This window comes from Notolepis coatsorum, assembly GCF_963971535.1.
Source record: "Notolepis coatsorum genome assembly, chromosome: 20".
In the NCBI taxonomy this organism is placed as follows: Eukaryota; Metazoa; Chordata; class Actinopteri; order Aulopiformes; family Paralepididae; genus Notolepis; species Notolepis coatsorum.
In genome coordinates, this window is record NC_140184.1 from 31,357,570 (window position 1) to 31,384,916 (window position 27,347).

General features: G+C 40.8%; 1 protein-coding gene across 1 annotated transcript in view; it reads left to right on the forward strand.

Moving 5' to 3' along the window:
- Positions 1-27,347, forward strand: part of LOC311247214 (E3 SUMO-protein ligase PIAS1-like) — a 213,862-nt gene that overhangs the window by 135,129 nt on the left and 51,386 nt on the right. The window contains exons 6-9 of the mRNA XM_084337551.1: positions 17,864-17,969; positions 18,957-19,030; positions 19,499-19,659; positions 24,995-25,131. Of these exons, the coding sequence (XP_084193677.1) occupies positions 17,864-17,969; positions 18,957-19,030; positions 19,499-19,659; positions 24,995-25,131 (478 nt within the window). The remainder of the gene's footprint in view (positions 1-17,863; positions 17,970-18,956; positions 19,031-19,498; positions 19,660-24,994; positions 25,132-27,347) is intronic.

Here is a 27,347-nt window from a genome sequence, read left to right on the forward strand (position 1 = left end):
GTGATCGGGGCATCCCTACTGCATACACTTGGTATAATCCAAACGTCCATTCGGAAACGTTGTATTATGAAATAAGACGTGTGAGTGAGTCTCTCTCTTTTTTTTTGCATGATTGATTAATTTCCTGATAATGTATGACGGACGGTGACCCCTCCTCATCTCGACTAGACTGTGTTGTGTTCGTGTGTGACTTTCAAATTATTGTAAACATAAAACACATAGTACTGTGATATTCTGATATATAACACATTCTGATATATATTTTTTGTGTGAAATAAATATATAAATAAAAAAACAAAAGAATTTAAGAAAAGGGCATGTATGAAAAAGTGCTATACAAATAAAGTTATTATTTTGAGTTTCATATACTATTGAAACAAGGATTTTCTTAGCTTTCTAAAGACATCACATCATCTTATAGCCAAAATAAACAAGACATGAAAAGTGTCCCAGTAGCCTTTTTTACTCTACATGCCTATATTAAACATTTAATGTTTTCAGAACTGTGCAAAAAAAGAAAAAAAATATCAAGTGTCCCATTTCACTTGTTATATTTCCACATTTTAGTGTTCTTCAGCTCTTTTTTTTTCTTTCATTCAGTGTGATAAATCCAGTCTCTGTTGAGCTTTAACAAGTCCATCAAAGTCAGGTTGCATGTCTGAGGTGGAGATGCGAAGCACAGCTGCCAGATGTTCATCAGTGAGAGAGGATCTGTACCTGGACTTGGTAAACGTCATGACTGAGCATGTCTGTTCACATATAGGTGGATCCAAAGAGAACCAACATCTTCTGAGCATGTCTCCTCATGTTTGGAAAGTTCTCCTCCTTGAGAGCAGAGTAGAACTCTAGCAGTGATGCTGACTTAAAGTGCTCTTTCAGTAGTGAATCAGACTGCAAGTCAATGAGTTCAAGCTGAACATCAGTGGGTGCACTATCAACACTGCAGGTAAAGGGAGAGGAAACCAGCTCCATTTCATCCTCAACCTTTTTGAAATCTTGAAAACGCCTTGAAAATTCATCATGCAGTGCTCCCAACATGGATGAGTACCTGTGCCGGTGATCAGCGGATGGTTTGACTTCTTCCAGGGTTTTCATGTGTTTGAGATTGTTGCTGCCTAGTTGCCTTGAAATTAATTGCAACTTTGTCATCAAATCAAATCAAATTTATTTATAAGGCCCAACAACACACGTTAATGTCCCCATGGGCCGTACAGGTCTTCTTTAAACAAGTCAAGAAGAAAACATAACAATAAGTCAAGAACAGAACAAGGACACCATAAGGTCCAACAAATTTAAAATAAATGAAAGAATGCAAGCACTCCCAGACATACCCCATGCGAAGGTAAGGAAAAACTCACTAAAACCTAACAATAGGTAAAAATGCTCCACAGGCAGTGTGGAGGAAAGAAACCTTAGAAGGGCCATTCAAGGGGGGGATCTCCCTTCTTAGATGTCGGTGATAGTAGTGAATAGTCATGAAGGCTTTCACATGGCTATGCATTTCATGAGCAAAAATGCCCTTGCCCTGCAGTTGTGTGTTCAGTAGGGATGGGTACTGTTCACATTTGAACTGATACGGTACCTGTGAATCGATACCAGTACCCAACGGTACCTTTTTTCTGTACTTTAGTCTCTAAAAATGTAATCTACCTACCTCAGTTGTGAAAAAAGAAATCCAAACTTCAAATAACCACACTTTCGACCGTTTTCGGCTTGCCCCGACTGCTTTGTTGTTGAATCAAGTCAAATCCTAGGTAAGCGTATATTGTGCGTGTGAACGTTGACATGAAAAGAAAAAAAGTAAAAAAAAAAGTTTTTTTTTTTTTTTAATTATCATGTAATCTTTCGCGGGCTGGTCAGAATCATCCCGCAGGCCGTATCCGGCCCGCGGGCCGTACAATGCCCAGGTCTGGTCTATATCATGTCTGTTTGTCTCTCTCTCTCTCTCTCTCTCTCTCTCTCTCTCTCTCTCTCTCTCTCTCTCTCTCTCTCTCACACCTTTGTAAAACACTCATGAGACAAAAAAAATGCCTTTGAAAACAATATGTAAAGATATAGGGATGCACCGAATGGGAAATTCTTGGCCGAAACCGATACCGAAAATAGAAAACAGTTGGCCGAAAGCCGAAAGGCCAAAAAAATGATTCATAGAATAGATTTTTTTTACCAATGTTGTGGAACATTATGATTATGGAAAAATATATGATTATGGCAAAACTTAACTTAAATAATAAATAATTACTATTATGGGTCCATAAAACATTTATTCAGCACTTCTGAATGCATACAGTACATTAATTCCATCTTTTCTCTGGCTGCCGCAGCGGACATCTGTGCTCTACTGAGCGCACCTATCTAGTTCCCAGCTGAATGTGCTCTCTTGACTTTGGCACAGCAGACGCGCGACAGACAGACAGCGTCAATGTGAGAAACACAATCCCCCCCTCTCGCTCTGAATAATATGTGTTGAATGCCCACGCTCGCTCTTAGGTCAGATCGATAACTTCATAACTCATTGGTCTGCCTATCTTGACCTCAAACAGCGTCCTGTGAAGTGGTTGACACGCAGAACCAACCGAGTCTACAAAATTTTGTTGTTACCACTGACCGACAAGAGACAGCGAATGCACCGTTCCGACCCCCGTCAGTCATCGACCTTAGGTCGAGTGAATGAAGTTGCGGAATCTTTTATTTTATTTGCACTGGTCCGTTACACGTATTATCACTGTATGGCTTTACTTGATAATCCCATTATACAGAATCCACCTTTAGTCCTTAATCCAGGGATAAAGCCACTTATTCTATTTTGCATTAATACATAATCATATGTCTCCTAAGTACACGTATTATCACTATATGGCTTTACTTGATAATCCCATTATACAGAATCCACCTTTAGTCCTTAATGCAGGGATAAAGCCACTTATTCTATTTTGCATTAATACATAATCATATGTCTCCTAAGTACACGTATTATCACTATATGGCTTTACTTGATAATCCCATTATACAGAATCCACCTTTAGTCCTTAATGCAGGGATAAAGCCACTTATTCTATTTTGCATTAATACATAATCATATGTCTCCTAAGTACACGTATTATCACTATATGGCTTTACTTGATAATCCCATTATACAGAATCCACCTTTAGTCCTTAATGCAGGGATAAAGCCACTTATTCTATTTTGCATTAATACATAATCATATGTCTCCTAAGTACACGTATTATCACTATATGGCTTTACTTGATGATCCCATTATACAGAATCCACCTTTAGTCCTTAATTTACTCGGTTCGCCGTTGAGTTTACTGTATGGCATTACTTGATAAAACCAGGCTTGCCGAACCCACCTTTCTCCTTACTCACAATGATATACTTTCGCCTCCTCCTCCGTCTGGGGAAAACCACACTCATAAAGTTCTTTTTTATATCATATATTAGGCACAATACAGGCACATTCAGGCACATTATCATTATTATTATTATTATTATTATTACTGGTAAAGTTACAATGCAAAAATACATCTCCATCCTTACCCGTCTTTTTGGGAAAAATAGAAGCAAAACGTTGTTTCCAAAAGAAGATTGTTTTTATTTTTTAACAGTAGAAAATTACATTTAAGGGTTCAGTTTCATTTATAAAAGTACACAGGTTTTCAGCTTACAATATATCAGGTTTCAGTCATCTCCTCAAAATCTCTCAAAAAAGTCCGCCTCTTCATCGGCAACCGTCTCTTTTATTTGATATTGTATCGTATTTCTGATTGGTCTAAACACAGTGATGTCAAATGGTCGTCATTTCTGTTTAGCAAACCAACATACAATACATAATTCGTTATGGACTCCTCCTTCTTTGTACTATCGTTACTGCTAGTTACCTAGTGATTTTTAAGTAACAAAGTCCCTTTTTCCTTCAAAACAGACAACGGCTTTGTCTGTGGTGACCACGTGATATCGTACCATGCACGAGGCCTCTCCATAGTATCTCTTAAGGATCCCTCCAGACAAACAGTTTTTACACATTATTCTTTTAGTATTATTCTCTACTGACACTCAATTTATAAGCATGCCATTTTGAAAACTTTTACTGTACACATCAAACATTTAATTGTTATATAGTTTCTTTTTTAAGATCTCCCTCTATAGATTCAAGACTCCCTGTTTTTCAACCAGCAACCCTTCCCGTCTGAAAGGGTTAACATTACAGCTCTCTCTCCTGGTGTTGCATCCTCAGGGCCACATTCCTCAGGTTAACTCCCCTTTCACAGACACCGGCCCCTTCTATGGAGACATTTAAAGGCTCAGTTCCATTTTTTATAAGTAGAGCCATCATAGTCTTTCCAGAGTTTAGTTTAAAGATTTATACTGGTCATATAGGAACGACCCTGGATGTCATTGTCCAAAAGTGTCACTCGTTCTGTGGCATTTCACAATATGCATATTAGATCACTCAGTGATTAACCGCGACGGGCATATAGTAAATAAGGATATAAAAGCATGTTAAAGACGCATTTATTGGACGCGTTGCGCGCAGAGTTTACATAGAAACAGCGTGACTCCCGACAGCGCGACATCATCACAACAACACGCGTTAGGTTACAGGTTGTTTCTGTTTCGGTGACATATTTTCGGTGAAAAAACTCTTTCGGCCGAAAGCCGAAAGGCAATTTTTTGTCATTTTCGGCCGAAAACTTTCGGTAGCCGAAAATGTCGGTGCATCCCTAATATATAAGATGGTATATATATACATATTGTTCACACTATGGTGAGGCATGAGACATGGTGTTTACACATTCAAGTGGTTAGGGCTGGGCGATATAACGATAACGCTAATTATCGCAATATATTTTAATAATCGATATTAAAAAAAAAGGTATAAAAAAAAATAATATCGATTTCTTTTGTTGTTGTTAAACCCAGAGACAGTGGACAGACTTGTCTTTCTTGCCTGCAACTTAGGCCATGGTTAGACTAGGTGTTTTTGTTTTTGTTTTGTTGCTGAATACGTTTGCTGTCCCAGTTAAATAGAAATGCCGTTTTGGCAGGAAAACGCGTTGCCCTACTGACAACGCTGAAAAGGTGTTTTTGTTTTGGATACTCGCCAAAACTCGCCGACAACGTGTCATGTAATCTGTGCGGAGCCGTTGTTGCTCAACGCCCATGCGCAGTAGATACCGACATCTGCGTGCCCTCACCAACGTCCGGTGACGACAGAGCTGTCCCAAATAGCTGCAGCTACCATGTGTTGTCAAGTTATTGTTATAAGGACCCCAGTCCAAGCTACAACAGTCTGCATTCCCTTAACAATTGTTTGTATTGAGCCGTATTGTATTGTACCCATTATGCAATATGTTAAATAAAGTTTACATCCATTCATTCTGCTAGCATTAACGATTGCATGAGCAGCTGGCTAACGTGAGCTAACGTTAGCTATCAGACCCTGTTAGCTCAGAGCTCCTCTTTCAATCTTAAGCATTAAACAAAATGGCCCAGTCATCTATTCACCTTTGTTTAATACATGAGGCGTCTAATGTTATCTAGCTACTGATAGCTCCTGATATCATCAGTTTGGTGCTGGCTGGCTAACGTGAGCTAACGTTAGCTGCTAGCCACAATGCTAGCTATGGATGCTATTCCATTCACGTTAGCATGTAGCTAACAACATCGGAGATCTTTTTGTGAGACTAAACTATCCGCTCTTGGTGGTCAATTGTGTTGATGTTAGTTTTGTTCCATCAACAAATGAGAGGCAGAACACACAGTGAATGTATCCGTTTTGTTTATTGCACTTTTATTGCACTTTCTTTGCTGAAAAATAAGTGCTACATTGGCTAAATAGCTCACGGAGGCATTTAAAGATGGTGGCTTGTTGATTTTTTTGCAGGAAGTGTATTGGCACATCCAAGGTAACTACCTCCCCCGCGCATGCTCAGTGCTGAATTCAAGACGCGATCCGTTGCGGTCTGACCATGCCTCGTTCTGACAAAACGAAAGTGCTCAGATCGCAAAACAAATGTCTAACTCTGCTGTCACTACGTTGCGCTCTGGAAAGCAAAACTCATCTTGAAAACTAAACGAAAACACCCTGTGTGTAACTGACGCCTTAAAGTAATGGCTTTGCTTGTCCAAATGACAATACTGACCAAATTGAGATGTATTTTTCTCTTGTCCATTTATTTTGTTTGCTTTCTAATGTAAAATACAGTTTGAAACCGTCTGTACACAGTAGGCTATGTGTGCTAGCAGAGCTAGTCTCCAGTCACGAGTCACGGTGCACATGTGCTGTGATTTGTCCACCAAAAAAGCACCAAAAGATGGAAAAGAAACTAGCAGAGCCAGAACTGTTCAACTCCCCTGGAGCCACAGCCAGCAGAGAAGCCGGTTTACTTTAGCTTTCAAACCAGGTGCAGCCTGAGAACTGGAGTGTGTGAGGGGATGTAACACTAAAGATGGCGGCAACAACAAAGAATTGCTGCAAAATAAACATAAATCTGTTGTTTAAAATAATACTTATAATAATATCGATAATTATCGATATCACGTGATATGATATTGTTATCGATATCGTTATCGCAATATCATTTTTGGCCATATCGCCCAGCCCTACAAGTGGTTATAGTGTAACAGAGTATTTTCTGTTTCCCAAATAATAGATTCTTATCAAACTGGTGAACTACACGCCTGTAGCCCCTAAAGCTGCTAAAATACATATTTTGTTCACTGTTTAGTTTCTAGAAGTAGAGCAGGTTGGAAACCCTAAGTATTACTCTCCCCAAAACCAAGACTTCTCCCCAAGCAGAAACAATTTATGAGTAACACATACCTACTCCCATTTGGGCGGTAAGTGTGTACACAAAGTTAAAACACAGATATACACATTCTCTCCTCAAGTAGATAATGTTTTTTTTTGGGTTATCAATGAATAATTTTTTTTACATGTATTAACTCTAGAATTGCCACAGTTATCTACAATAGCAACGATAAAGAACTGCCAACCACATATTATTATAATAATTCATCCAGTTTTCTTTTAAGTGTTTTGGTTAATCAGAGTGTTTACCAATCGTATATTATCGTTTTTTATTAGTGTTATTTTTTATTACATTTAACAAAATAATAAAGTAAAAAATACTCATTTAATCAGATTAATCACTTTATTCAAATTGAGGATTTAGTTTGAGGATATAAAAACAAAACAAAAGAAATTAATAAAAATGTTTTTATTAATTTTTTTTTTATTAATTTTTTTTTATTAAAAACGAAGGTTCGAGCGTCCCTTCGAAAAACCCTGACGAAGTTTGAATCACTTTATTCAAATTGTGGATTTAGTTTTAGATTTAGATTTAGATTTAGTTTTATCAAAAAAAGAAGGTTCGAACGTCCGTTCGAAGAACCCTGACGAAGTTTGAATCCCAAAAACAGGCTTTGGTGACAGCCTTACCAAATATATTATTTATATTATTCAAATGGAACTCTTCTTCTTCTTCTTGTGAATTTCCAGCAGTCTAGACACCCTTTGGCGTATTGCTGCCTAACAATTTAGTGTACACTCTTCTTTTTCTTCTCATCTTCAAACTGAATTACTATCGTCTCTGTCTCCTTCTTCTCTGCTCCTCTTGTCATCCTTTCCGCACTCTTAACTTTCCCATCTGCACTGCCATTCTCTGCACTACCTCTTTTCCAATCCAAATGGAACTCTTCTTCTTCTTCTTTTGAATATCCGGCAGTGTAGATGCATCGTGGCGTATTACTGCCCTCCACAGTTCTTTTGATGAGCTCTTCTTCTTCTTCTTCTTCTTTTCCCGCAGTCTACTGGAATCCGTCATCCCCTACATTGTCCATTGGAGTGCAGCTAATGCTGCTACTTCCTGTCTGAGCCCCCTTCTGCGAGACACTCCTTGCTCCCTGCGATCTTATTCTGGACTGCTTGGTCCCTCTCAACCCCCTCATCCAATTCCCTGACCACCTCCTCCCATTTCAGACCTTCCATTCCCAAATGTTGAACCGCTATCCTAACAATCATCTTTACCCTATCTGTTCTACCCTTAGCCTCTGCCATACCATTAACTACCCCTGCCACGAAGGCCACAATATCAAATTTCTCCTCCCTTACCCTCTCTCTATCCTCCTGCTCTACCCTCTCTGCCAAGAGCCCTTCTCCAACCCCCTGCACCCTATCTTGACTTCCCTGTCCTACCCTGCTAGCCGCCTCAGCATACGATAACTTACCCTCCCTTCTCACTCTCTGAACCGCAACACTATGCTCCCCACCACAACTACAACACCTCAGCTGCACTCCCTCTCCACACTTCCCATATTCATGTTCCCCGCCACACCTAGCACACCTCTGCCCCTTCCTACACGTAATAGCTATATGGACAAACTCCTGGCACCTATAACACCTAAGAGGACTCTGAACAAATTCCCTAACCCTATACATCCTACGCCCTACAAACACCTCACTAGGAACAACCCCACCCTCAAACTTAATCACTACCGTCTCCGTCACTATCCTCTCTGCTCCCCTCTTCATCCTTTCTGCACTCTTAACTATGCCATTACGCCCGTCCTCCTTTAACTCTTCCACCAGCTGCTCTACGCTAACCTCGACCGGTACCCCAGCTATCACCCCCTTACATCCCCCCTCCCTCTTCTCCCCTACTCTCGCTACCTTACTTATACCCACCCCACCAATGCTCCTCATCTTCCTAGCCCTCCACCTGCTTCTCACTACCACACCCTACGGCCAGATTCCCATCCCACAAAACTCTCGCGTACTTTACCTCACCTAATTGCTCGTCAATGAGTTTGGGCAACTCAAACATGTTCCGTTGTGATGGCACAGTATGATGTCATAATAGAACATTCTAGAACATTTGTGATGTCACAGTATGATGTCATAATAGACCATTCTAGAACATTTGTGTATATATTCAACAATTCTCTCAGATCTCATTGTGCATCTTGAAACAGTACTGAACAGATAGACTAAACAACATAGATTGAAGCCTGCATTTCTAGATCAAGGTGCCTTGCCTACCGTTTTGCTGTGGAAAGGTGAGTGTCCTACTTGAATACTGAATGTTAATATTGAATCAGACAATATTGAATACTGAATGTTAATTCAGGTTGACAGTTGACATCATTTGACAGTTGACAGGGGGCTGGAAAGTTGATTTAATAAAAGAAAAAATACTAATTTAATCAGATGAATCACTTTATTCAAATTGAGGATTTAGTTTGAGGAGATAAAAAAAAAAAATATATATATATATATATATATATATATATATAAATGAGAATAATTCGAATAAAAACGAAGGTTCGAACCCTGACGAAGTTTGAATCCCAAAAACAGGCTTCGGGGACAGCCTTACCTAACATTAGGGGTGCACCAATATATCGGTCGGGTATTGGTATCGGCCGATAAGTGCCTTGTTGACTGCCATCGGCCTGTCGGCCGATAAGCTCAAATTTGCCGATGGCAGTGGCCAATAAATATCCGTCAATTGATTGATTGATTGAATAGTTTATTGGTTTAGAATGGAAAATCACACATATACATTGGATCACAATATGAAAACAGGTATACATTTTCTCCATTTACCAATAGGATTTCATAAAACACAATAAAGCCATAGGCTTGTTTCCATTGTGGTCCTTCATCATTGGTGTCAGTGGATTTATGTACTGGTGTGTGGACGTGGGTGTTTGTAGTGTCTGTATGTCAGGATGTGTGGTATAAAAACAAAAAAATACATACAATAATATTCCATTTTATAGACAATAAAAGAATAAAAAAGGAACAACACATATTAAAACCCTTTGTTCACTACTCCCAGCTTCTGCTACTTATGATCCACCTCTTTATAGCTAATTTAAAAGTGGAGAAGGGGCTTATGGTCTTCAACTCCATTGGTAGGCTATTCCATTGTACTGCTGCTGAATATAGGAATGCGTTTTGGCCTATTTTCCTATTGCATCTCACTGGGACGATGTCTGTAGGGCTCCCCCTGGTGGCGTGTCCGTGTACATCCCTTACCATGTCAATCTGGTCCACACGTTCAAACTTTGAAAAAATGAAAGCAACTAAAACCCTGCCTACTCCTCCGACGTTCTGCAAACTGTCACAAGCATTCTGGCACTAGCTGAATCTGAATTAGATTATTCGTTCTACTCGCATCATACATGTAACGTTAAGGCTAAGCTAACGTGTTGACCAGTCCACATGTTCAAACCATGGTGTAAGAGCCAAAGCTATATATATTTCGGTTATTGTATTATATGAATGTTTAATATTGATTGGATTTAGATAAAGTTATTGAACCGTCGTATTTGTCATAATAGGGCATTCTGGAACCTAGAACCTTCTAGAACGTTGTGGTGATGTCATAATAGATATTTCTGGAACATAAAACAGTCCGGAACGTGCTAGAACCTTTGGGTCTCTATATAAGCAGGCGTTTTCTCAGGAGGAGGATAAGGGCGAGATTGTGGAGGAAATAGAGAGGTTCCTTCTGGAATCAGGGGCTCTGGAGGTGTACACTGATGGCTCTGTGGATCCTGAAAGTGGGAGGGCAGGATTTGGGTGGTGGGTGCCTCGGTTAGGGATCGGTAAGGGACAAAGAATATCCGATGGCAGCTCAGTATTTGTGACAGAGTTGCTTGCCATCCTCTGGGCATTGTGGTGGGTGGAGGAAGTGGGACCAAGCCAGGTGATTATATGCTCTGACTCGGCTGCTGCACTGATGGCTCTGAGTGCAGGTGGGTCTAAAGCTCGCCCTGATCTCATTCAGGAAATAATGTTGGTTTTATATAGGATTGTGAAGGCAGGCTGGTCAGTGGAGTTTTGTTGGGTCCCGGGGCACGCTGGTATTGCGGGGAATGAGATGGCTGACTCCCTTGCCAAACAGAGCCTGGGAAGGGAGGAAGAGATAGGCATTTCAATGGGAAGAGTAGAACTCAGAGATAAGATAAAGAAAGGAGTTGAGGCTGAGTGGCAGGATGAGTGGGAAAGGGGGACCAAGGGAAGGCACTATTTCTCTCTGCAGCCTCGGGTCAAGATCAAGGTGGAGGGATATGGGTCAAGGAGTGATAGGGTGAAGATGTGTAGACTGAGGCTGGGGCACTGTGGGTTGAACAGTAGCTTGTGCATTGTGGGCAAACATCCAGATGGGGTGTGTGAATGTGGAGAGACTGAAACTGTCGGGCATGTCTTCCTAAAATGTGAAAGGTATAGGAAAGAGAGGGAAATCTTTTATAAAAGTCTGGAAGAGCTGGGAGTCTCTTCCTTCTCTCTTAAATCATTCTTTGGCATGGATAATGAGAACCACCAGTTGATCACAGAGGCAGTGCTGACATTTCTGCATGCTTCAGAGTTGTACCAGAGGATATAGCGTTAGGGTATGTATTAGTATTGGACAGGCAAGAGGAGCAGAGAAGAAGGAGAAAGTGTGAGTTGAAGAGGCCTAAAGATGGAACACCACTAGTGTAGTATAAGAAATGAGGAGGGAAGAAATACGCCAAGAAAGAAGAAGAAGAAGAAGAAGAAGAGATCATCAAAAGAAGTGTGGAGGGCAGTAATACGCCACGATGCGTCTACTCTGCCGGAAATTCAAAAGAAGAAGAAGAAGAACGGCAGTTGCATCTTCGACCAGACTGGACGGGACCGAAAGGATGGACTCAACAATGAACTGAAGCCAGAAGCCAGCAAGTAGATTTACGGCTGGCACACTACGAAGGAATTTTCCTGTGTGGAGTCGGCGGTGAATTTGGAGACTGGGAAAATACAGTTTTCTTACCTTGTAATAGTATGTGTAGTATTGACAGGAATATTTAGGAAAGTAGATTTAGGACCACTTCTGTAAAGAGAGACGTTGCAAATAAACCATTTGAATATCTTTACTATACACTGGAGCGGCTGTGGACATTGCTTTTCTTTATCAACGGACGTACTACTCACAAGTAAGTAATTTGACCAGTGGAGTGGAGCCCCGGCCCGCACACATGGGGTTTCAGTCAAGCGAACTGCACAGCCCTCCACACACTACTGCATCAACATTACTTATGATTAACAAAGGCATTCGTTTTGCGGCATTAACGTTTTATAGTTACACATTCAATAACATCAGCATATTTACCCGACCATAGCATTAGCAAGCATTAATGTTGGTCATTCATATCTCTCATTTCCTTCCTTTGCTCAGAGAGCCCGTACTGAATTGTAGCCATTCTGCAATCTGTTAATAATGTTTTCAATCAGACAAATGTATAGAAAAGCTTTTATATAACATTCTTTGCAGTAAAATCATTATGCCTCGTTTGGTACTCCTGCGGAGCGCTGGTAGTCTACTCGTGGGCGGCGGGGAGCTAACGTTATTAGCTACGGTAGTTTGTTGTTGATCTCTCGTGAAAATCAATGTGGACTTCCGGAAGTAAAAAAAATAAACGAATAAGCGCTCCCGATTTGTTGTACCTGCACCATGGCTCTGCCTGACACGACACATGCATTGCAAATTCAGATAATATGGAGATATTACTGGAGAACATGGGGCTTTGTTTGAGGAGAGATACAGTGAGTGCTGTCTCTAAAACCTAAACTCATAAGCTTTTTAGTCTTTTTATTCAAGTTAGTCTGTTAGGTTATGAAAGCCAGTGGGTATTGTATGACTAAAACGTTTTCCCTGTTCCACCCCTCTGGGTCGGTACCGACCCCTTTTGACATTATGATCATATAGGCATATTTTTATGAGTGATGAAAATAATTAGTGATTTTAAAATCAACCGTTTTCAAGTATTAACATGACTACTATGTCACAAATGCATGTAGAATGTAAAACGTTAGGTTGGCAATAGGTTAGCAATAGGTTATACGTGGTATAATATGATTTTACCTTCTCGTTTTGTAGAACGTTAATCCGAGCCGGCGACCATTTTGGAAATAGAAAAAACTCTAGTTTCTTTGCGGCCATTTTGTCGAGGGCACTCATAGGTGTAGAACAGCGTTGACATTTTTCAAAACTACATTTCCCTTCATGTTCTATGGAAGTTCAAAGTTCAGAGTTGAATTATGGAATATGTCAATAACTGTTATTATTCTTGATAATAAGCCACAAAAGGTAACGATTTGACAAATATTGAAATGCAGTTAGTTTCTCCTCCCTATTGTGAGCATATAGGAACAACTAGATCTGAAATTCGTTTCAAAATGGTTGCACTGTGAGAAAAATAAAAAAGTACAAACGAGTACAGTAGATATTATTATCTGTTATTATGCATGCCTGGTTATGCTAAATCCAAATTGAACTCGGGCATTTGATAGATACTATATGTATATATATATATATAAATGTGCGAATTGGCTATAATAAGGTAATGTATACAGTAAGCATATATTCTATATTCTATAATAATATTTCAAATTGCATTGGTCCGGATGGGAGAATTCAGTACTGTATACAGAACCTTCGGTTTTATCATCTTCCCTTTATTAATTTCCTTAGATCTTTTGCACACATGATCTCAAGAGGGTACTGAACGAGGTCAGTGGCAGTTTTTTAAGTCTGGTCATTATTATCATGGTGTTATTCACTGTCAAAGATGAAAAGAAAAATCATAATTCATATTTTCCTTTGTTTCATCACAATTTAAGCAAGCCTAGTAATAGACACAATATTTCTGACACTGAGAATACATTCATTCAGGTCCATAGATGTACCTAGATACCAAGAATATGCAAATAGCCCTTGTAGAAGTGGAGCAATATTCCATTTACCTAGGTATACATTGTATGCAGATTTTCACCTGGGGTGGAACAAGTTAAAAACTTAACAATAGTATATTTTTTTGTTATATGAAAGAATGTTATAATAAAAGCTTCTATACATTTGTCTGATTGATTGAAAACTTTATTAACAGATTGCAGAATGGGTACAATACAGTACAGCTCAATACAACTGCTAAGACTGGAGGATGAAGACCAGAAAAATACTTTCAGCTTGTTTACATAAGGGTCCTCCATTTTCAATTCATCAAAACATTTAGAGACATAGTAATATCAAAAAAATATATATGTGCCAGGGCACAAATATCGGTATTGGCCGATTGTGTTAGTTGAACTATCGGTATCGGCCGCAAATTTTCATATCGATGCATCCCTACCAAACATATTATTTATATTATTCAAATGGAACTCAAACATGTTCTGTTGTGATGTCACAGTATGATGTCATAATTAGGGATGCTCGATATTGGCTTTTTTACCGATACCGATATTCCGATATTGTCCAACTCTTAATTTCCGATACCGATATCAACCGATACCGATATATGCAGGGTTCCCCCCCCCCAAAAAACTAAATAATTTCAGGTAACTAATAATTTCACTGGATATATATATAACAAATAGTGTTTTTTTTCTTTTTTAAACCGATACCGATATTTTCCGATATCACATTTTACTGCCGATATCGGCCGATAATATCGGACATCCCTAGTCATAATCAAACAATCTAGAACATTTGTGATGTCACAGTATGATGCCATAAATCGAACATTCTAGAACATTTGTGTATCTATTCAACAATTCTCTCAGAAGATCTCATTGTGCATCTTGAAACTACTGAACAGTACTGAACAGATAGACTAAACAACATAGATTAAACCCTGGATTTCTCAATCAAGGTGCCTTGCCTACCGGTTTGCTGTGGAAAGAGACAATACAGACCCTCTCCCGTTGGCCGGCGGTGCACAGGCATCACCCACACTTTCACAATTTCCCCGTGCGGAATTGTCTAGTTATATTTATTTATTTATTTGTATACAGACCCATTAGATTCAAATGTATTTCATTCACAGTAGATGCAGGTCACTGTAAACAATATCCTTTCATATTCTGAACCACAGAATCACCATTTGGGTCTAAAAGAATATGCAGCACAGAAACAAGCACACATACAGACCCCAGAGTTACTCTGCTCTGGCCCCCGACACACAATATATACAGACCCCGGAGTTACTCTGCTCTGGCGGTGGGCTCTAGTGCTGGGCAATATGGCCTAAATTTGATATTGCAATATTTGTTGGCATAATGTCGATATTCGATATAACTCGATATTTAGCGTATTCAAGTTTATAAATAATATTCCTGTATAAAACTGAACCAGACCAAATTGATTCATGTTATAAACCAGAATGTTTATTTAGCAATTATCATCATCACAAAGAAATAAAGGCCTTTTTCCTGCAGCTATTTAAAAATATAATAATCTCGGGGCACCGCAGGGTCCTGGGTTCGAATCCGGCCCAGGACATGTGCTGCATGTCCTCCCCATCTCTCTCTCCCAATTTTCTCACAATATTTCAAATAGCAAATTTGGGCAAAATAACTGAAGGTGTGCTCTTCTACATTAACCAAAAATGTTAATACAGTGAAATAATCATAATTAAACTAAAATAAATAATACGTCTGTAAGACTTGTATGAAAGATGTTGCGACGAAGACGGGCAACACTACAAATCTGTTCAATCACCTGAAGATAAAGCACGTTATCGAGTACGATGAATGTATCAAGCTAAAGGGAGCTGCGACTCCTGCCGCTCTTGTAACTTCAGCCAAACAAACTTCACTAATGCCGCTTTTCCACTGCATGGTACCTACAGTACTTGACTTGACTGAATGAATGAATGAATGAATGAATGAATGAATGAATGAATGAATGAATGACTCTACTTGCTATTGGTAGTGGTACCTGGTACTTTGTTCGTTTTCCACTGCAGGCAGTGGTAGTAGCTTCTCGGCCATCAGGATACTCAATGACAATGCAACACTAACCCATCCATCTACATTCATTGCACACACATCCACATGCATACACTCACTTTAAACACTCACATTTAACTCATTGAATGCCAAAAACTAGTATACTCGTTTTATTTAATTAATCTTTTACTATTATTATACTAAACAGTCAGCCGGACCTTGTTGTGTGATCCTGGTACCTCTGAGTGAATTCGAATTGAAATGACGATCGAATCCCGATAGGTGGCAGTATCGCCTACCTTTTGAACTGGGCTAGTTTACTGTGGGGGTGGGTTTGCTCACTCACTGCTGGGCACAGTAGTAGCCACTAGCCTGCGAACTGCCTATGCAATGGCGAGCGAACTATTGGAGATTATTATGAAGAGGACAAAACGATCACACTTATGGCTGATAAGGTGCGTTTTCACCAGACTACACTGGACTCAGCACTTCTGGTAAATCATAAATATACTATAGTCAAACCGGCCGAGCATGTAACATTATCTGTCGCAGAGTCGAGAGCACCCCAGACGAGCCAACTAATGTTCGGCAATGAATCGCCTAGAGCGAACTATTGGAGATTATTATGAAGAGGTCAAACGGTGACGATCCATCCATAACATAAGGTGCGTTTTCACCAGACTATGTTGGATTCTAGTATTTTCAAACAGGCTGTTTGGATGTAACGTTATCTCCAGACTAGAGCCAACTAACGTTCGGCAATGACGATCGCCTAGAGCCAACTAACGTTATTTATTTAAATTGTTCCTGTTCTGACTCAGACACTTCGGAGCAAGAGTGGACAGGGTTTTGGTGGACCTCCTGACAAAGGTAACGTCTATTTTACCGAACCCCATCATAAATAATATAGGTGTCAGGCGATCAACCTGCACGAAATGCGTATGCTGCACAGAAAACGCGTAATATCTCGCGTTCCAGGAAACAAGACTAGATTATTTTGAAACGGGACGGGTTTTAACCTGGGATTGCGCAGGAACGAAGGTATGTAGAAATAAAGAGTTTGTTCCCTGTTGGAGTATAAATATTGCCTTTCAAATGAGCCATACTATTGTCTCCATAGCTATAATATAGAATATACGATGGGTCTGCAAGCATCGTGAATATGGTCAAAAGCGCTGGCGCCAGAGAGTACAGATCGAAAAACAGCGTGGCAGTCAATGAGTTAACATTAAATTTACACTTTAAACACTTTTTAACACTACACCATATATCTATTTATTACAAAAGATTTGCACTACATCCCTACCTCATTTTGCATTCTTGCATTTTGGTTGCATTTTGTATTTTGTATATTGTATATTTTTTGTATAGTGTTTGGTCTTTATTCTTTTAAACTTTTTTTTACTGTATGAAGCACAATCTCAGGGGGCTCATACAGAACTTGAACACAGTGTAGATGAGACATGGAAGCAGATGCTGTGTGTTGTCCACTCTACTTTATTGTGTTGTATGTTTCAACCCGAGTCAGTTGAGCACATAGGCAGTGGAGTGGTGCCCCTTATTGAACGATAATTAGCTTCTCATGCACTGTGAAATAGATGCTGATTTCATATGAGAGACATGGTACGACAATTTATAGTCGCCAGATTCAGAAAATGCTTAGCTAGCACATTAGCCCCTTTCAAAATGTCTAATTATCATTTGTTGACGATGATGACACTGTCAGTCAGCACACCGTTATCGAGCATTGGTTCTAAACATTGCAAGCAGAGACATCATTTATTGATTATTTACTATTTATTCTGATTATCTTTACAAAAGACTGCTTCAGTATTTTGTGTCTTGTCCGCACCACCCAGTGGCCATTTCCAACAGCTCCTCCAAGAGGGAAATCTTTTCAGAGGAGCTGTTTCATACATTGTAAGTAACTTACTAAAATAAATACATGTTAATGTCTAACTGCAATTTGCAATGCTTAGGTCCCTTGACTGTTATGTATGTGGACATTCTGTATATACATTATTTGTGTGTGTGTGTGTGTGTGTGTGTGTGTGTGTGTGTGTGTGTGTGTGTGTGTGTGTGCGTGTGCGTGTCCACAGAGCTACTCCATGGCTGTGTACCTGGTGAAACAGCAGTCTTCCACAGTGCTGCTACAAAGACTACGGTCGAAAGGCATCAGGAACCCAGACCATTCCAGAGCACTCAGTAAGGACTGTATATAGATAGACTCCAGAGCACTCAGTAAGGACTGTATATAGACTCCAGAGCACTCAGTAAGGACTGTATATAGACTCCAGAGCACTCGGTAAGGACTGTATATAGATAGACTCCAGAGCACTCAGTAAGAACTGTATATAGATAGACTCCAGAGCACTCGGTAAGGACTGTATATAGACTCCAGAGCACTCGGTAAGGACTGTGTATAGATAGACTCCAGAGCACTCAGTAAGGACTGTGTATAGATAGACTCCAGAGCACTCAGTAAGGACTGTATATAGATAGACTCCAGAGCACTCAGTAAGGACTGTATATAGACTCCAGAGCACTCAGTAAGGACTGTATATAGATAGACTCCAGATCACTCAGTAAGGACTGTATATAGATAGACTCCAGAGCACTCAGTAAGGACTGTATATAGACTCCAGAGCACTCAGTAAGGACTGTATATAGATAGACTCCAGAGCACTCAGTAAGGACTGTATATAGATAGACTCCAGAGCACTCAGTAAGGACTGTATATAGATAGACTCCAGAGCACTCAGTAAGGACTGTATATAGATAGACTCCAGAGCACTCGGTAAGGACTGTATATAGACTCCAGAGCACTCAGTAAGGACTGTATATAGATAGACTCCAGAGCACTCAGTAAGGACTGTATAGATAGACATCCAGAGCACTCAGTAGATAGGCACTTTATTGATCCCCTTGGGGAAATTCCAGTGACATACACATACAGCTCATCGTCTCATTAACAACATCATATCACAATCATTACATTTTTACAGTAACAACGGCACAACATAAATTAAAACAGGCATGTACATTTGTTGACACATGTCGACTACAGAATGCCTGAGACACCATATGCGATTGTCGGCTGCAGCAACACCGGAGTGTCATTGCGCCAGGACTGTATAGATAGACTCCAGTCCAGAGCACTCAGTAACGATAATGTGTTTCACTCTCCTACAGTCAAAGAGAAGCTAACAGCGGACCCAGACAGTGAAATCGCCACCACCAGCCTACGGGTGTCGCTACTCTGTCCGGTAAAACACCTCTCTCCCCCAAATTATTTTCAAGCCACTGTTTCATAGAAATATTCAGTCATGTTTGCCGACTTAACTGTCTTTCTTTTTTCCATCTTGTGTGTGTGTGTTTGTTCCAACGTATCTTCATACCCGTATCTTCTGAATATATGCGACCCTCATGTCTGTCTGTGTTGCAAACCTCTTATCATCCATCTAACCCTGCCTTTGTGTGTGTGTGTGTGTGTGTGTGTGTGTTGGACATGTGTGTGTTTGACATGTGTGTGTGTGTGTGTGTGTTTGACATGTGTGTGTGTGTGTGTTTGACATGTGTGTGTGTGTGTTTGACATGTGTGTGTGTGTGTTTGACATGTGTGTGTTTGACGTGTGTGTGTGTGTGTGTTTGACATGTGTGATGTCTGTGTCCCATGTACGCTGCATTCCTGTGGTGTGCGTGTCCTCCTTATGTCCTGACTGCGTGCTGTGCAGCTGGGGAAGATGCGTCTGATGATCCCATGCAGGGCGCTGACGTGTTCCCACCTGCAGTGTTTCGACGCCACGCTGTACATCCAGATGAACGAGAAGAAGCCCACCTGGGTCTGTCCCGTCTGTGACAAGAAGGCCCCCTACGAACACCTCATCATAGACGGGTAGGGCCTCATGTCACACGTACAGGGGTGTACAACGATTGGACTAATTCTAACCGTGTCTGGCCTCATCCCAAAAAAAAAAAAAAAAATCTAACCCTAACTAACCGTACTGTCATGCACTTGTCCTAATAAACTAACCTACACTGTAGCACTCAACACTTTGATGAACATTGTTGCTCAGCTGATAGAGTTGTGCCCTTCCTGATGGCTTGTCGTACAGAACTTGTAAGTCGCTTTGGATAAAAGCGTCAGCTAAATGACTAAATGTAAATGTAAATGTAAATGTTTAATTGTTGTTCTGTGACATTTCTGATGGACATTGCTGCCCTTTTCACAGCAGTTATTTTGAGATGGGTAAACATTACAGAATGATGACTAGTCTGTATCTATGGTTATTGGTTATGGTCTATGGCAGTGGTTGGCAATAGGTGGCCTGCGGGCCGAAATTGGCCCGCCAACAATAATATCTGTCTCGTCAGATTATTTTGAGAATATGTTTTTATTTATTTATATATATATCAGACCAACTATAGGCTAGAGTAGACGATATATTTAAGCTATAATGTCCAAACAGAGAAACTACCACCACCTAAAGAATGCTTATTATACATGTTTTATAGGCAGCGAGGTGCAAAGTAGCGCTTGCTCAACATGAATAAAATCGGTGGACAGCGCCTGGTGCTGAAATAGCAAACAAGCAGTGTGGTATGAAATTAAAACACCAGTTCAGTAAGTTATTCAAACTTTATCTTTACTTATATATGACTGTGACGGCACCACAAATGTGAACAGTGACAATGCAATTAAACTGACGTCAAATTGGAGCAAAAAACGCTGAATCCGCTTCAAGAAGACACGCTACATTAGGTATATAAGAATTACAACAATACATTCATTAACTAAATTAAAAATACAGTTAGGCTTTTAACCCTCTAAAGCCGAGCGCAACACTAGACATGTTTTGCAAAACATTAAATATCTTTGGATCCGTTTGTGATAAAGACGAGACAAGAATCGGGAGATTGTCATCTCAAAATTTTAAGTGTATCTCTCCGTCGCCCATTGGCATTGCGTGGAAGTAAAGCATAGAATGGATGGATTGAAATATCTAGATTGGTTGTTTTCTCTAGACTGCATTTAATCTGCTGTATCTATCTATTTATCATATCTATGTCTGTCACTATAGCCAATGGAAATGCTAGAAATGGTCACTTGGACTGGGAGAACCAATGGGAAATTCCTATAGTTTTTCAATAGTCCAGTCCGCTCCACAGAACGGGCCGTCAGATAGCTGGTTGCACGTAATGTAGGATAGACTGATAGAGAGAGGCGCTTGTCTCTGGTTTTATAATAAAATGGCAAAAAGACGAAGGTATAATGTTCAGTGCAAACATTTATTATATATAATAATGGAAAGTAGAACAAACTGCTCGTTTACAGTTTATTATGCAGCTCGTTTTTTTTAATCCACTTTCTGCCTCTGCCACAAATGTATGTCTTAGTTATAAGGTGGTCTGTCACAGAGTTAAACTTTTTTCACTATCACAATATATTAAATCAGCCATTGTTTTTGGTTCTGGCCCGCCATATAATGGCTTGGAAAAAATCTTGCCCGAGGCCAAACTTAACACTTTGAGTGCCACGCCGGGTTTTCCTTTTTACCCCCTGAATGCCACCATCGGCGCCAATGTTAACGTTAATATCGCCTAATCTATGTTTTAAATTATGGCTATGTGTCTAATCTGCCCATCGCATTATCAAAGACTATTTTCCAGTCAGTGCTGTCAAGGCAGATTGGTTTTTTATCACGTCATTTCCTTTTCAGAGCATTTAGAAAAGCACCCGTTTTTAGATAAAAAAACAGCCCATTCTGGACCATTCTATGGAAATCGTCTTTTACTGGAATATTCCACAACGTTGATATTCGTCTGCCTTTTTATGAATCGTTTTCAAATAAACGCTAGATGATCAATATTATACGTGCACGCAAGCACATTCGGGCCGCACACGGATAATCGCTGCGTTGATTTCCTCTTGGACTTTTACAGTGAAACCGAAAGAGCCCATTTCACAAAACAGCTTCATCAAAATTAGTCTGATTATCCTAACACTGATAACATAGAGTCCTTACCTGACATCAGATGGTATCCAACTGGTATATTCCAATTCCTGATCACCATTCGAAAAAATCGATAAGTGTATAGATCCAACACGATACAGTAGAACTCCATGATCAGCGGGGCTCAGAGGCTCCAGAATGAACTGTGGTAACCCCGGCTGGATCAGTGGACTGGAAAATGTGGAGTACCGGATTTTTTTCCCCATCCATTTTCATTGAGTCCATTCCAAAATCCCTTATGTCATCTGAAAGACGATAGGGGGCGCTTTTTTCCACATATGTTCTCCGGCGGTGCTCGTGTATACTCGGGTAGGCTCGCGTGATGCAATATGATTTCAGATCGCTAAAAAAAATCTCGTAGTGGCTTTCAACCACATAAAAATAAACCCGAGATATCTCGTGTGTGGCAGTTAAAGTGTTAATTGCCGACCCCTGGTTTGTTTTGTTTACCCATCCATGACAACAACAACAAGAACAACAACAAACCAACAAACAGAAACTCAGACTTAGATGGATAGACACAACGGATCAATGTAGCCGGCCCTTAGATTAGTACAGCTCTTTAGATGTGAAGCACCTCACAGACCGGCAATGTCACTATATCTCACTCTGTCACTCACAGCCCATAGTGGCGGCTCCAAAGGCATGGCACTTTGCTTAGCCTCTATGACACTATGTGTCCTTGTTATCGTAAATACATTTTTATCTCCTCATGTACCTTTTACATCATTGAGGACTTTTCCTTACAGTTACCGTACTTCCATACAACACAATGGCTGTGAAACACAGTGCTGTAGCTTAACTCAATCCCCGCCAACAACGTTTATATGCGTGTTCGGCCGACAACCGTTGAATGCCAACCACGTTTATATACGTTATTTGATCGTTTTTCCTTTTCGATATTCGATATTTTTATTCATTATTCATCCGGGGACCTCGGTGTTAGCAAAGGGAATGAGTCTGAGATCGCCAAAGTGCAATACTGGCCGCATCCAGCTAGACGGCGGTATCGAGCACCCTTTGAAACCTTGTATCTTGGCCTGTGCAACAGTCAAATGTCACCGGGCTCACTTTTCTTTGTCAGGCGAATGGAGCGGTTCTCCCGGTTCCATTGAAGCGCGTCAAATATCCCCAATCCATATGCTGTGGTGGGTTATGCCGTGGACCAAATGGACATCGGATGTACCAGATGGCGATCAAACAATTGGAATATTATTTTTGGAATACTCTCGATCACAGGTAAGGACTATCTGACGTCAATTTTAGCTTGTTCGTGCAATGCTTTTATACAGACCGCGCTGATAAGCGTTTTTATTTTTTTGGTCCACTTTTTCTCCTATTTTTCTGTATTTTCCTCCCATCCCAATTTAGTCGTTATGCCAATTCCCCCCTCCCCTTCCTGGTTGTTGCACGCAAGTGCCCCCCACTGGTCGTCTAGGGAGCCCTGAAGTCTATCACATGCTTCCTCCCTACATAGGAGACAGCCAGTAGCCTCTTTTCACCTGGCAGCGAGGACTCTCATTGGTGAAGTGTAACGCATGGGAGTAGGGCTGGGCGATATAACGATAACGATAAATATCGCGATATATTTTAATAATTGATATCGAATATCGAAATTAAAAAAAAACGAAAAAGTTTTTTTTTTTTTTTTTTTTTTTTTTTCGTTTTTTTTTTTTTTACCTGCAACAGGGCAGTTTTAAAACCAGAGACAGTGGACAGACTTGTCTTTCTTGCCTGCAACTTAAAGTAATGGCTGTGCTTGTCCAAATGACAATACTGACCAAATTCAGATTTCTTTTTCTCTTGTCTATTTATTTTGTTTGCTTTCTAATTTAAAATACATTTTGAAACCATCTGTACACAGTAGGCTATGTGTGCTAGCAGAACTAGACTCCAGTCACGAGTCACAGTGCACATGTGCGGTGGTTTGTCCACCAAAAAAGCGCCAAAAGATCGAAAATAAACTAGCAGAGCCAGAACTGTTCAACTCCTCTGGAGCCACAGCCAGCAGAGAAGCCGGTTTACTTTAGCTTTTAAAAAATTTATACTTATAACAATTCGATAATTATCGATATCGAGAAATAAAATAAAATTATCATATCGTTATCGCGATATGATTTTTTTCCATATCGCCCAGCCATACATGGGAGGTCACACTACCTTCACCATTTCCCTCCCTCGCTGTGCAGGCGCCCTGACCGACCTGTAGGAGTCGCTGTTTACAACGACCAGATTACCACCCACCGGCTTCCCTCCCGCTGACACCGCCAATTGTGCCAGTATGACGGCCGGCCAAGCCGGAGGCACCGCTGACAGCCGGATTCGATACCAGTGTCTCTTGCGGTGGTGGGCAGACGCTTAGTCCGCTGCGCCACCCGGCCGCCCTGGGCTGATAAGCGTTTTTAGTGTTCAATACGAATGCCGTTACTGGCAATCAAATAATCAGAAACGACCCCCCCCCCCCCCCCTTTCATGCATTCATGATGGAACATAATAATACCTATGATATAGATTTTATTTGGGAATAATAGCATGTACAGGCAAGAAACGGCAACATTTATAGTAGAATTGACTTATAAGCCTATTACTCAGCCTTTCGGGAATTACCCTAGACCACGCTATAACGATACTTATATTCACCACGGTATAACACAGGAATGTATGGATGGAAAAATGTATTCTTTTTCACATATTGAACGATAGATAGGTGATGTCAAATGGGCCATAGTATTGTATCCATAGCTATAATATAGAATATAGTTATAGCTCTACAAACAAGGTGACGCACTCCTATCTTTTAAAGCGTAGCAGTGCTAGAACGGGGCCCTGTCTAATCCCTGGCGGTCAATGAGTTAATAGCCCTCTGCACTTAACTTACCATAACTTAACCTTCAAGCAGGATGTCTGGTCACTACATATACTAACTGTAGATGCACTGTGTGTGTGTTTGTGTGTGTGTGTGTGTGTGTGTGTGTGTGCACACAGTCATAATAATGTTTGTGCTTGTGTGTGTTTGTGTGCACACGGTCATAATAATGTGTGTTTGTGTGCACACGGTCATAATAATGTGTGTTTGTGTGCACACGGTCATAATAATGTTTGTGCATGTGTGGGTGTGTTTGTGTGCACACTCATAATAATGTTTGTGTGTTTGTGTGCACACGCTCATAATAATGTTGGTGTGTCTGTGTCTGCTTGTGTGTGTTCCTATCCCAGGCTCTTTATGGAGATTCTGAACAGCTGCATGGACTGTGATGAGATCCAGTTCAAGGAGGACGGCAGCTGGGCTCCTATGAGGTCCAAGAAGGAGGTGCAGGAGGTGTCCTCTCACTCCTACAACAACGGACTGGACGGTGAGACAGGGAGGATGCAGGGATGGGTGTTTGAGGGAAAGGATGAATAGATGGGATGGGTAGATGGATGGATGGATGGATGGATGGATGGATGGATGGATGGATGGATGGATGGGTAGATAATAGCTGGGGATGGATGGATAGTTAGGGGATGGATGGATGGATGGATGCCGATTCCACTTTTCTTTCTTTCTAAGAACTATAATTGACAGCATACACAATACAATTTTTTTTAACATTTATTTGACCTGCACAGAATCTTATATATCCAAGACTGATTGGTTGGCCACCGGTCATGGCAGATCAAACTGAAAAAGCGGACGATTCCGGTCACCGATCATTTGGTGCATCTCTAATGGATAGATGGGGAGGAAAGCATGGATGGATGATGGATGGGTAGATGGGTGAGAGATGGATGGATGGATTGATGGATGGATGGATGGTAGGAGTGATTACAGAAAGGCATTCTGAAGAGGAATGAAGTGAGGGAGAGAGGGAAGGAGGGAGGCAGAACGAGAGGGGGGAGGTAAGGGAGAAATAACTGTGGGTATTCATTCACTGCCCCTCTGTCTTGTTTACGACTTGTCAGTTTTGATTTGACCAAGCATAGATCATAATGCTACAGGGTGCACTGTCTGTCTCCATAGAAACGAGAACTGTTCTCCACTTAAAGGAACACGCCAACATTATGGGAAATGTGCTTACCGTCTTTTCCACAGTCGGACAAGAAGATAGATACCGATTTCCTCTCTGTTCGTTCAGTAGAAAGCTATCGGGCTGCAAGCTAGCCTAGCTTAGCACAAATGAATGGAAGCAGATACAGACCACTGGGACCACTTAAAACCAGTGGCCAACAGCTAGGCTAGCTGTTCCATATCCATAAAGCACTATATAAATGCACCATTTATATCCGCTTCCATTAATTTGTGCTAAGCTAGACTAGCTACATTGACTAGACAAGTGGTTGTTTATACTGGTTGTCTGGCAAACTCTTCTCGTCCAGATCAATTCTGTTGTATATTTTCCCCTCTGTCTCACTTAGGGGCTGGTTACACTGGTGAATACAGGAACGTTTTTGTTTCTGAATGATTACGTTTGCTGTCCTAGTTAAAAATAAACGCCGTTTTGGCAGTATAACTGCAGGATTAATTTCCTGTTGGCAAGCACAGTATCACGTTGCCCAGAAAGGTTGACCAGTGTATTGCCCTTGTTAGTTGATGAAGACTATAAGGAACATTAAGTCGTCTAATTGCCGAACGCTGAATTTAGACCAATTTAGACGTCTAATTGCCGAACGCTGAATTTAGATCAAGCGGGAGAGTAGCTGCCAATCAGAAATCACCACTCCGTGATGACGTCACAGCAACAACCAATGAGTAGATTGAATATTTTTGAATATTCCCCCCCCAAAAATGCTCGCTAGTAGTAAGTAATGCTTCCCTTTAAATATGATAAATGCGGTTCGTTTTCCAGCAAGTTTTTACCTGGACATGCCTTGTCATCTGAAGCATCCTCCCCGCCACCAGGGGGCAGCAGGCAGCTCTTCAGTCCACTGTTTACAGCTGGCTGTGTGAATTGCGCGCTTTACCCCTTTTAGACCAATGGTGTTATCAGTATATGCCATACAGTTACCAACAATAACAGCGTTAACCATGTTAACTGTCTATATCGATGGGCGGCTCAGTGTGAGTGGCTTGATGCTCACTGTAAATAGCTGCATGAGCCTTTCATGATAAAAGAGTAAAATGCAATGAACTCCACAGAACTCAGAGCACACAAACTGTGATGACTCACAGGCCTGAAATATAAGCCCTCACCTGGCCCATTCCCTCTGCTTTCATTCCCGAACCCTACTACTACTACTGCCAATTTGGTGCTCTAGCCCTACCAAAGCCTAAGATCTTTCCTATTCATAAAGCCTTTAGAGGCTGCTGTTTATTAGAATCACCTGCCTCTTGCTTTTCCACTGCAGACCACTTGTAGAGCAACACACACACTATGCAGTAAAGTGATGATACTGAATCATTTTCCATGTTGTATGTGCAAGTGGGTGCATTGGAGATAGGCAGAGATACTAAGCCACACTATTAGACTATAGAACCTATAGAAAAACAACCATTGCACCCCTCCTACACCCTGCATCCAGTGTGCACACTAAAAACTAGACTTTAGACCAGGGTTCGAAATTAACGGGGGCTTGGGGCATAATGCCCTTG